This window comes from Podarcis muralis, chromosome 6, assembly GCF_964188315.1.
Source record: "Podarcis muralis chromosome 6, rPodMur119.hap1.1, whole genome shotgun sequence".
Classification (NCBI taxonomy): Eukaryota; Metazoa; Chordata; class Lepidosauria; order Squamata; family Lacertidae; genus Podarcis; species Podarcis muralis.
Genome location: NC_135660.1, coordinates 26,154,626 through 26,165,483, shown reverse-complemented (window position 1 = coordinate 26,165,483; position 10,858 = coordinate 26,154,626). Strand labels below are relative to the sequence as shown.

Sequence of the window (10,858 nt, the reverse complement as noted above, 5' to 3'; positions counted from 1 at the left end):
AGACCTCAGGACACTACACAATCTAAAATTACAATATAAAAACACAAAACGCATAGTAAAAAAATATGTCACCTTTTTATACTTCTACAAATTCGGGGGCTCTTCCAAGCTGGCCATCACTTCTGTCATGTGGATGGCAGCATTTGGGCTGCATAAGGATTGATATGGAAAGATTAAGGCTACACAGCAGTTTATTCCATTCCCTGATGTTCCCCTGTTAATTTCTACATTCCACTTGATTTTTTTACATGACATGAAATATAGTGGAATATAGCACAACTTTAGCACTGATATCTGTGTTACTTGCTTCCAGAAAATAATTCGGTTTGAACATCATGCAGAAATGAATGCTAAACTTATGTTATATTCCTCTATATTTCTGGAAGTGGCTTTTACATCATGTGAAAGCTCAATATGTGGAAATTCACAGTTAGGGAAACATTGGGAAAGTAGAATGAACTGTCATGTGAATGTAGCCTTTGTGCTATCAGTAAATGTGGGGAGAGGCAGATAACCACTCCTAATATAGAGGATGACTAATGGGCCCTAGATAGGCATAGGCAAACTCAGCCCTCCAGATGTTTTGGGACTACAACTCCCATCATCCCTAGCTAACAGGACCAGTGGTCAGGGATGATGGGAATTGTCTCAAAAACATCTGGAAAGCTGAGTTTGCCTATGCCTGATCTAACAGATGGGCATAGACTGTGTTAGGCCGGGGAGCAAGGCTCACTGCAGAGGCATACTATGGATAGTTTCTCTGCACATTGAATGATGATGATGATAATAATAATAATAATAATAATAATAATAATAATAATAATAGGTTTGCTTGAAACATACAAAGCATTTGCCTCTTAGACCATAAACCATTTATGGTACCTGTAACCAAGGCCACAATGTATGAGCAAAGGACTATGATATTTTAATAGGTCACAAGGCATGCAGGTCTGGTGTACATCCTACCTGTATGAATGTTTCAATTGGCTTTAAAACGATCTTCTGTTGTATTGGAGATGATTTATGAATTTGCAAACAGCAGCTACTGTCAGCCCATACTAAGCTGTCTGAACAAATGGACCTTTATTTACCGTAGTTGTATTAGGTTGTTTGGTTTTGGCAAACACTTCAGGAATATATCGGATCAGTCAAGTTTATTTTCAGGTCCTACAGAGAGATATTAAGGTTTAAATAAGTATATAATGTTGGCCTATATGCAGCAAGAATTTATAGCAATAGCACAGCTGACTTTGAGAGAGAGAGAGAGAGAGAGAGAGAGAGAGAGAGAGAGCGCACCATCTGGGAATCTCGTACTATGAATGTTTTATGTAATAGTTTTATCTAAATCAGAAGGAATTAAATAACACATTCTAAGCTGAAAATCTTGTAATATTTTCAAAAGCCCGGATTTATGAACAGGGAAATAGACTGAGCTGTGTTGTTGTTGACTGGCAGATAAGAGAAAGATCTCCTGTGTTTCTGACATTGTTTTAAACCTCAGTGTGCTTAAGAAGTCCCACCCCCACACACAAAAAGCAATATGTCCTTCAAAATAAGGGAAACACAAAGTTACTCATGAGGTATGCTTTCTTCATAATCTTCTGCTATATATGTTGGAAAGTGGCATTTGTCCATCTGTTTTCTATGCATTCGGATGCCTATTGGCATAAAACTTGGCATGACAGTTCCTGAGGTGGAGGAGCTGCTTTGGATACCATTGGACATCATTTTGAATCGAGACAGTGGACCAAAACATTCCAAACTGCACCAGTTAGGACACTTGTGTAGATACCATCACCATGGTTGGTATGACTGCTCAAGAGAAGCAGGTTTTGCTCTCTGTTTGGAAACCATCAAATGCCATTTTGAATCAAGTTGGTGAACTGTCACTGCCCTGAATTGGACAACTTTCAATATTATGGTCACTCAATTTGGCAGGATGATCCCTGAGATGATGGTTTTGGATACCATCAGAAACTATTCTGAATCAAGATGATGGGCCGCTAAACCTTTCAAAACTGAAATGATTGGACCAAATTTGACAGGAAACTAGATTTGGCCAAAGCCTGAATCACAAACTGAAGCAGATTCAGGCTTCTACCGGGTGGGGTCACAACAGCCCCAGGTCACCCCAGGTTGGGCTGCCTGGAGTGATCCAGAGCTGTCAGGGAGTGGGGTGTTAGGTGAGAAGGCAGAAAGGCAGGCAGCCTCGACAAAGGGCACCATGGAGCTGTTTCTTTTTTAAAACAAAAATTTATTTAGTTTTTCAGATTTAAAAAAAGTACAATTTTCAAACAGAAGAAGAGTTTGGATTTGATATCCCGCTTTATCACTACCCGAAGGAGTCTCAAAGCGGCTAACAATCTCCTTTCCCTTCCTCCCCCACAACAAACACTCTGTGAGGTGAGTGGGGCTGAGAGACTTCAAAGAAGTGTGACTGGCCCAAGGTCACCCAGCAGCTGCATGTGGAGGAGCGGAGACGCGAACCCGGTTGCCCAGATTACGTGACTAACGCTCTTAACCACTACACCACACTGGCTCTCATACAGCCAACATAAACAGCCAACATAAAAAGATAATTCTGAAGAGCTGTTTCAAGGGGACTCTCAAACAGTCCCACACTGTGTTTCGGTAGTGTATACAATCCATATGTATCCTGTATTTGCCCTGTCGTTTCTGAGGAAATACTGTGTCTTGATTCATTTCCCCTCGAGCCGGTTCAATCCAAATTGAGAAAAAGAACAAGCTGGTTGTGTTTTAAGCCAGTTTTGCACACACAGTCCTACACTGAGTGCACAGTCATGGCACTACTCAGCTTCATTGTCAATTACGTTATTTAGTGATTTCGTAGGTTAGATAGCTGTGTTACCATTGATATGCTCAATGTAGCTTCCCAAAAATATACAACTGAACAAAACAGTTGCACAACAATACAGTGCGAAATAATGCAGTACAAAATCATAGCAAACATCTTTCTTTTTGTTACACTTGCAGTATAAAATATAAAAAAGCAGACATTTGGCAGGGTATAAATGATTTTAAAAAGTATTATTACTACTACTACTTTAAATGCAAAGCAAAAATAAAAAGTAAAATCCCTTTTACAAGTTGGATAGGTAACTTATTTTAGTAAACAGATATGGGAGAACACAATTTTGGCGATTCACACTCATATTTCCATTTTCACATTGCAAAATTGGCCTGAACTAATGTCGATGTCTCCCATGATGCATTCCTGCATGATGATGCATCCCATGATGCATTCCTGCATGATGATGTATCCCATGATGCACCCCAGCACCATGGTGTGCTCCATGATGCACCCCAGAACGACGTTGACGGTTTCTGTTTCCCGCACGTTCAAAAAACATGAAATCCTAAGTAGTAGAAAAAAGAACTATTAATTATATGAACTCTGGAATCAAATCCATAATTTACTTTATATTTTACAACAGCTATCACACAATTATTTAAACTGAGCTACTGGAGAAAAGATGTCAAGCAAGAATAAGGAACATGTAACCCTCTAGATGTGTCTGAGCTCCAACTCCCAGGAGTCCCAGCCAGAAGATCTCATGCTTGAGGATGATGGGCGTTCTAGTTCAGCAACATCTGGAAAGTCACACCTTTTCGATCCCTGCACTAAAGTATGGCTCACTGAACCCACTGCAGTGGAATCTGTGTGCAAGAATTGGGCACGGGCAACAATATGTCCAGCTTGTTTTCATTTTGCTTTAAATTCAAGGACTTGCATCACATGCCCCTAGGTCTGGTTCCTTCGTATCTTGAATGCAACTCCATGAGGCCGAAAGCAATTTATCATTTGAGGGTTGAGGAAATGTTTCCATGCTTAGAAGTTTGTACTTTGGGGGTGGATGCTTCTTCGCTGTTCCTTTTATATCAAAAATGCTAAGTCAGGGGTAGGTCAGTCAGTACAGCATCAGACTCTTCATCTCAAGGTCGTGGGTTCAAGCACCACTTTGGGCAAAAGATTCCTGCCTTGCAGCATGTTAGATAATCCTCTTGGTCCCTTCCAACTCTGCAGTTCTATGATTCTATGATACTAGGCCGAGCATAAAAAAATTAAAAAATTAAAATGCAAACTGAAAATTGTACAATGCGCATTATTCTGTGCAAATTTGCATTAGGTCCTTTTCTTTTTAAAATTCTGGATTATTTTTTTAACACACATCACTAGGCATGACTGCCCATCTTTTCTGGCACTCCAGCTACAGTACTGACCGTTCAGTACTCATCAGACATAATGCCTCAGAGTGACATCATGTGGCTGCGATGGCTACTGGAAACCACAGGGTGGCAGAGGGATTGAATCCTGCTTGCTGGTTTCCCACAGGCATCCGGGTTGGCCACTGTGAGAACAGGACTGTGGACTTGATGGGTCATTGGCGGACTGTTCTTACGCTCTCAACACAGTCATAAAATCTCCACCCGCATCATTCAGCTCCAAAGGGCCTTCTGGTGGTTCCCTCACTGTGAGAAATGAGGTTGCCACAGAACCAGGCAAAGGGCCTTCTCAGTAGTGGCACCCGCCCTGTAGAACGCCCTTCCATCAGATGTCAAGGAAATAAGCAACTATCTGAGTTTTAGAAGACATCTGAAGGCAGCCCTGTTTAGGGAAGTTTTTAATGTTTGATTTTTTATCGTGTTTTTAATATTCTGTTGGGAGCTGCCCAGAGTGGCTGGGGAAACCCAGCCAGATGGGCGGGGTATAAATGATTTTTAAAAATATTATTACTACTTCTACTTTAAATGGAAAACAAAATTAAAAACTAAAATCCCTTTTACAAGTTGGATTGGTAACTTGTTTTATTAAAGTTATGGGAGAACACAATTTTGGACATTCACACTCATATTCTCATTGCAAAGTTGGCCTGAACTAACGTCGATGTATCCCATGATGCACCCCAGCACGATGATGTATCAGTCATGACGGTTTCTCTTTCCCGTACGTTCGAAAAACATGAAATCCTAAGTAGTAGAAAAAATAACTATCAATAACATGAACTCTGGAATCAAATCCATAATTTACTTTATATTTTACAACAGCTATCCCAAAATTATTTAAATGGAACTACTGGAGAAAATATGTCAAGGAAGAATAAGGAACATGTAAGCCTCTAGATGTGTCTGAGCTACAACTCCCAGGACTCCCAGCCAGGAGATCTAATGCTCAAGGATGGTGGGTGTTCTAGTTCAACAACACCTGGAAAGTCACACCTTTTTGATCTCTGCGCTAAAGTATGGCTCACTGAACCCACTGCGGTCGAACGTGTGTGCAAGACTTGGGCACAGGCAACAATATGTCCAGCTTGTTTTTATTTTGCTTTAAATCCAAGGACTTGCATCCAGTAGCAGCACATGTCCCTAGGTCTGGTTCCTTCGTATCTTGAATGCAACTCCATGAGGCCGTAAGCAATTTATTGTTTGAGGGTTGAGGTCATGTTTCCATGCTTGGAAGTTCGTACTTTGTGGGTGGATGCTTCTTCGCTGCTAAGTCAGGAGTAGCTCAGTCGGGACAGCATGGGACCTGATGGGTGGGTTGTTCTTAAGCTCTCAACACAAGTTATAAAATCCATTAATCATGCAAAAAGAATAAAGTAATCTAGCAACATAACTATGGTTCTGCCACAGCTGCAGTGGCTGAGCCCAGTTCAAAGTATTGACCTATAAAGCCCTATATGGCTTGAGGCCCAAAAACATGACACAGCATCTCTCCCAGCACGAAGCTACCTGGACCCTACATTCATCCCCCCCCAAGGCCTCTTTTCCAGCTATGGAAGGCTCTGCACAGCGAGGGTGGCCTCAACATATTTTCAATTCCAGGTTAATACTTGCCCTAGGCATTTGGTGAATTCTGATGGGTTACCATAACCCAGAGAGGTTTTTATAATAATAAGCAGTTTATAAATTCTTTAGGAGTAAGTAAAAAACTAAACTAAAATATACAGCTGGAGTTTTTAAAGCTGCTGTTGCTGCTTTGTTAAGTGTCTTGGTAATTGGTATGCTTTAAACTCTATGTTTTTGCATTGCCTGGAACTGTATTAAGGGACAAATAAATAAAACAATCATAGTAATGCTACTCTGCTTTCTTTCCACATATATCTACAGCTCTGGATTCAATGCATGTTTTGACCAGTTATCTTCCAGTAATAGCAGCTGGCAATGTGACCTCGTGTACAGCTTAAGCTACCTCAGAATAAGCAATGAATTTTGCTGCTACGACTGAGCTGCAATTCCTTCCACATGAAGCTTGCTTGCAAGAAGCCACCTTCTTCCTCACATCATTATCCTATTAGTACCAGCCTCTCTGTCTTCTGTCAGAAATAGATTACCATTTAGTTCATGCCCTTGGTATAATACCCAAGGAATTGGCAGGTATGGAGATCCAAGAAGCGCAGTTATGAATAAGTATGGACTGCAAAGAATTCTAGAGCAAAGAAGCTTTCTTTTACTTGTCACAGCAAATCATCCAAAGCAACTGAATTTTGATGACTGAAAGAATCCTTTCTGCCATTTGTATTGTTGGAGAAGAAAATGTTCTGGACAGAAATTTTAGGAGTTGAAACCACTGTAGCTGGGAGAAATAATGGTGGGTGGTTCTCTACCCTTGAGAATCACGAAACTTTGCATTAATAGTCTGCCTGCCTGCCCTTCACAAATGCCCTTGTCACTTTCTCCTTAAGATTTCAATTTTTAGTATTCAGTGGTACCTCGGGTTAAGAACTTAATTCGTTCCGGAGGTTGGTTCTTAACCTGAAACTGTTCTTAACCTGAGGAACCACTTTAGCTAATAGGGCCTCCCGCTGCCGCCGCTGCGCAATTTCTGTTCTCATCCTGAAGCAAAGTTCTTAACCCAAGGTACTATTTCTGGGTTAGTGGAGTCTGTAACCTGAAGCTTATGTAACTTGAAGCATATGTAACCCGAGGTACCACTGTACACTTGAAGAATTGTTGCTGGCTAAAGAAAATATGGCCTGGCCTCAAAGGTAAGAAGAATGAAAAACTTGATATTGTTGCAATCATCTGATGAAAATGAAGAGGTTGTAGCTGAATAGGCCCACTGTCTCAGCAACATCCAAGCGGAAATGGAATGTCTATATTATCCATTTTCTCAACTACTTTGTGATGGCCTGGGATTCAGACTCGGAGGCTGAACCTGAGGGATACCAGCCTGCACAGCAGACCCCGCCTCCAGAACCAGCTGAGGCTTGAGCCTGAAGGGTCCTCACCTGTGCTGGATCCTCAGGTGCAGGCATCAGCTGAGTCTGCTCTGGCTCCTGAGGTGATGGAGGACCCATTGCTTGCAGGTGCTCCACTCTCAGCCCCATCAGAGGAAGCTGAGGATGCCTCTGGGTCTCATAACCCTCCAGCCTCTCCTGAGCTGCAGAGGCTCAGGGCAGAGAGGCGGAGGGAACTAAGTTCCCGCAGGAGGAGTGCTTGCCTCCAGGCCAGGAGAGGCGAGTCACCTGTGGACTGGGGCTGCCCTATGCCTCGGGGCAGATAAAAGCCAGCCAACCCCAGTCCCAAGTTGCGGGAGCAACATTGTTGGTAGCCAGTTCCTGCCTGCCCCTGTCCTGCTGGATCTCCTGACCTCACCCGACTCCCTGCCTTGGACCCAGCTTCAGCTTTGACAGACTGCTTCCATACTGTACCCTCGACCTCAGACTGGACTCGGATCTCGCCTCACGGTTAGCCCATGGGACCAGCACATACTACTTCTTCAGCACACTGTCTACTTTGCCCATTTATGCTGCATTCTCCATCCATCCAATATCATCTCCTTATCTTCTCTGCTGTGAAGTATAGCACTGTTTATAAGAAGAGACTGCTGGATCAGGCCAATGACCCATCTAGTCCAGCATCCTGTTCTCACAGCGGCCAGCCAGATGCCTGTGAGAAACCCACAATCAAGATTCAAGCACAAAAGCACTGTTCCCTCCCATGGTTTTCAGCAACTGGTATTCAGAATCATTGCTGCCTCCAACGGCAGAATAGCCACCATGGCTAAAACCATCAATAGCCCTCTTCTCCATTATAAGTATGCTTATAAGGTTGAGTGCGGCTGCACTCTTAGATGGTAGCTTCTTCATTTTAAATGAATTAAACCATCAGTGTAAAGGAAATAATTTACTATACTCCTAACACCAAACAAACTGGATTCTTGTTTGGTATTAGGAATTTGGTAAATAATTTCCTTTATGATGACAGTTTAATTCTGTTGCACGTGGCCCTGGGCATCCAATTGTGAGGAAGAGCGGTGTAACATTAAAATAAAGGTCCTTGTGCCAGTTCCCTTGAACCACTGCTCCAGTGCAATGGACCTTAATATCATACTGTAGAGTCTGAGGTACAGTGTAAGGCTTACCAGGAGCATGCAGGCCCCCATGGTGATTGCTTTCATTTTGATATCAAGGTCCATGGGGAATTGGACATCAAAGTTGCTTGCATCTGTGGCAGCCTCTCTTGCCATGCCTGCCCACTTCCTATTGATTGTTCCGACTGTAGACCTCCCATCCAGTGTCTTCACCTGGTTTTTAATATGAACAGAAAAAAATATTTTATTTGCAAGGTGTTTTTTGTTTTGTTTTCATTTAACTACATTTATACAGTGCATTCAATAAAATAAGCACACAGTACAACATAAAGCACAAAATAAGGCACAGTACTAACAATTAAAATTATGAAATGGTCCTAAGTATAGATAGTTCATCATCAGACATAACCTATCAATAAATATACATCAACTTCAACATCAATTAAAAATTACACATCTTCATAACAATAAATGCTATAGTCATTTAAAAGGGTCTGGCTGAGCCATGAGGTTCCTGGTTCAAGCTGATCTACACTGGTGAAACTCCCTCAGCTGGAACACCCCTAGCCAGCCTGAGCTGAGCATGGCAGATCTTAAGGTAGCGTAAGCCTTGAAAGCAGGGAATTCCAGGGGTGAGAGCGGGGCGGGGGGAACCTCAGGGTGGATCCTAAGCCTATTCAGCTCAAGTCACATGACCTGGTAAATTCGGCATAAGTTAAGCCAGCAAAAAATGGTATAACTCCAAACCTTTGTTAAAGGATTGTTTTCCCTCTGCCAGGATTAGGCTGGTTAAGCCAGCAGTAACCCTGCTCCCAAATGGAGTTTGGAACCGGTGTACCTTATGCTGGTTTAATTTAAGTTGGCATACTTCACATTAGCTTCCCATACTTAGGATTAATCCCACCCTCATCTGTCCCCTTGCAGTTTCTCTGCCAGCATATCACAGGCGTAAGCCTGTAGCTTAGCGGAAGAGCTTTTGCTTTGCAGATTCACTCCCCAGCATTTCCAGGTAGGTCAGCAAATTGAGGCTGCATCTCAACAAGGCAGAAGTATTGTTTCTGGGTGACAGGGGGTGAGCAGGTGTGGAGACTCCCTGGTCCTGAATGGGGTAACTGTCCCACTAAAGAACCAGGTGTGCAGCCTTGGGATCACACGTCAATTCTGTGTCCAAGCCATCTGTCTACCAGCTCCACTCAGTGGCGTAGCATGGGTTGTCAGCACCTGGGGCAAGGCAAGTAATTTGCGCCCCCTAACCCATGGATTTGCGCCCCTAACCCATGGATTTGTGCCCCCTAACCCATGGATTTGCCCTAACCCAAGATGTTGCGCCCGGTGCGGCCGGCCCCCCCTGCACCCCCCACGCTACGCCACTGGCTCCACTGGTACGTAAGATGAGACCCTGCCTGCCTGAGCACTGTCTCACTGAAGTGGTACATGCTCTGGTTATCTCTTTTTTGCAGTTAGACTGGTGACTGGGAGCAGCCGCCAGGACCATATAACACTGGTCCTAAAGGATCTTCACTGGCTTCCAGTACGTTTCTGAGCACTATTCAAAGTGTTGGTGCTGAGATTTAAAGCCCTAAATGGCCTTGGCCTTCTATACCTGAAGGAGCATCTCTACCCCCATCATTCAGCCCGGACAGAGATTCAGCTCCGAAAGCCTTTTGGGAGTTCCCTTATTGCGAGAACTGAAGCTACAGGGAACCAGGCAGAGAACCTTCTCAGTAGTGGCACTCAGGAAGCTTGTAATATCTGATGTTTCATTGTATTTTTATATTCTGTTGGAAGCCACCCAGTGTGGCTGGGGCAACCCAGTCAGATGGGCGGGGTACAAAAAAATTGTTGCTGTTGCTGGAAGAGTCTGCCTGAAACCCTGGAGAGTCAGTCCAGACATTACTTAAGCTAAATGGACCCATGTTCCCACTCAATATAAGACAGCTTCCTATGTTCCTGTGTACAGGTTTTTGCTCAACCTTATGTTGTGCTTGCAGGGGTTAAGTGGCTATAGCATTTATTGTTCTTGCTTTATGATTGCCCCCAAAATAACATGTTCCTTCCATCCACAGCTCTGCCACAACCCAGGCCTGGTGCAAGACCTGATGCAAGGTCCCCCCAACGCAACACAACACACTTGCCAGACTGGAACAAAGCAGAGTATGGGGATGCAAGGAAGGAGCCAATTCTGCACCGTACTGTGTATGTCACTATCAGCGCCTTCCCCATTCCAATACAGTTTGGCTTCCACTAAAACCTACACAGTTTGTCTTGCTATCCCACGGTGAGCAAAATTAACATAATTAATTAATTATGTGATCAGCGTCAATGCATTTCAATGGAAGGGAAATATCAAAAACAAATAGGAAATATCTGCTGTGTGCACAACGTTTGCAGACAGCAAATGCCCATCATACAGTGGTACCTCGCAAGATGAAATTAATTCGTCCCGCAAGTTTTTTCTTCTTGCGAGTTTTTTGTCTTGTGAAGCACGGTTTCCCATAGGAATGCATTGAAAATCAATCAATG

The 10,858-nt window shown here is 43.2% G+C and overlaps 1 protein-coding gene across 4 annotated transcripts in view; it reads right to left on the bottom strand.

Annotated features, from left to right (window-relative positions):
• Positions 1-3,024: 3,024 nt before the first annotated feature.
• The window catches only part of LOC114597851 (phospholipid scramblase 1-like), a 29,628-nt gene continuing 21,794 nt past the window's right edge, over positions 3,025-10,858 (bottom strand). For 3 of the 4 annotated variants that reach the window (XM_077929890.1, XM_028731228.2, XM_028731229.2), the window contains 2 exons: positions 8,387-8,548; positions 3,025-3,377 (listed from right to left, as the gene is read on the bottom strand). In XM_077929890.1, coding sequence (XP_077786016.1) covers positions 3,207-3,377; positions 8,387-8,548 — 333 coding nt within the window. In that variant the 3' untranslated portion in view covers positions 3,025-3,206. Of the gene's footprint in view, positions 3,378-4,902; positions 4,990-8,386; positions 8,549-10,858 lie in introns of all 4 variants that reach the window. The other variant, XM_077929891.1, reaches the window with a different exon arrangement.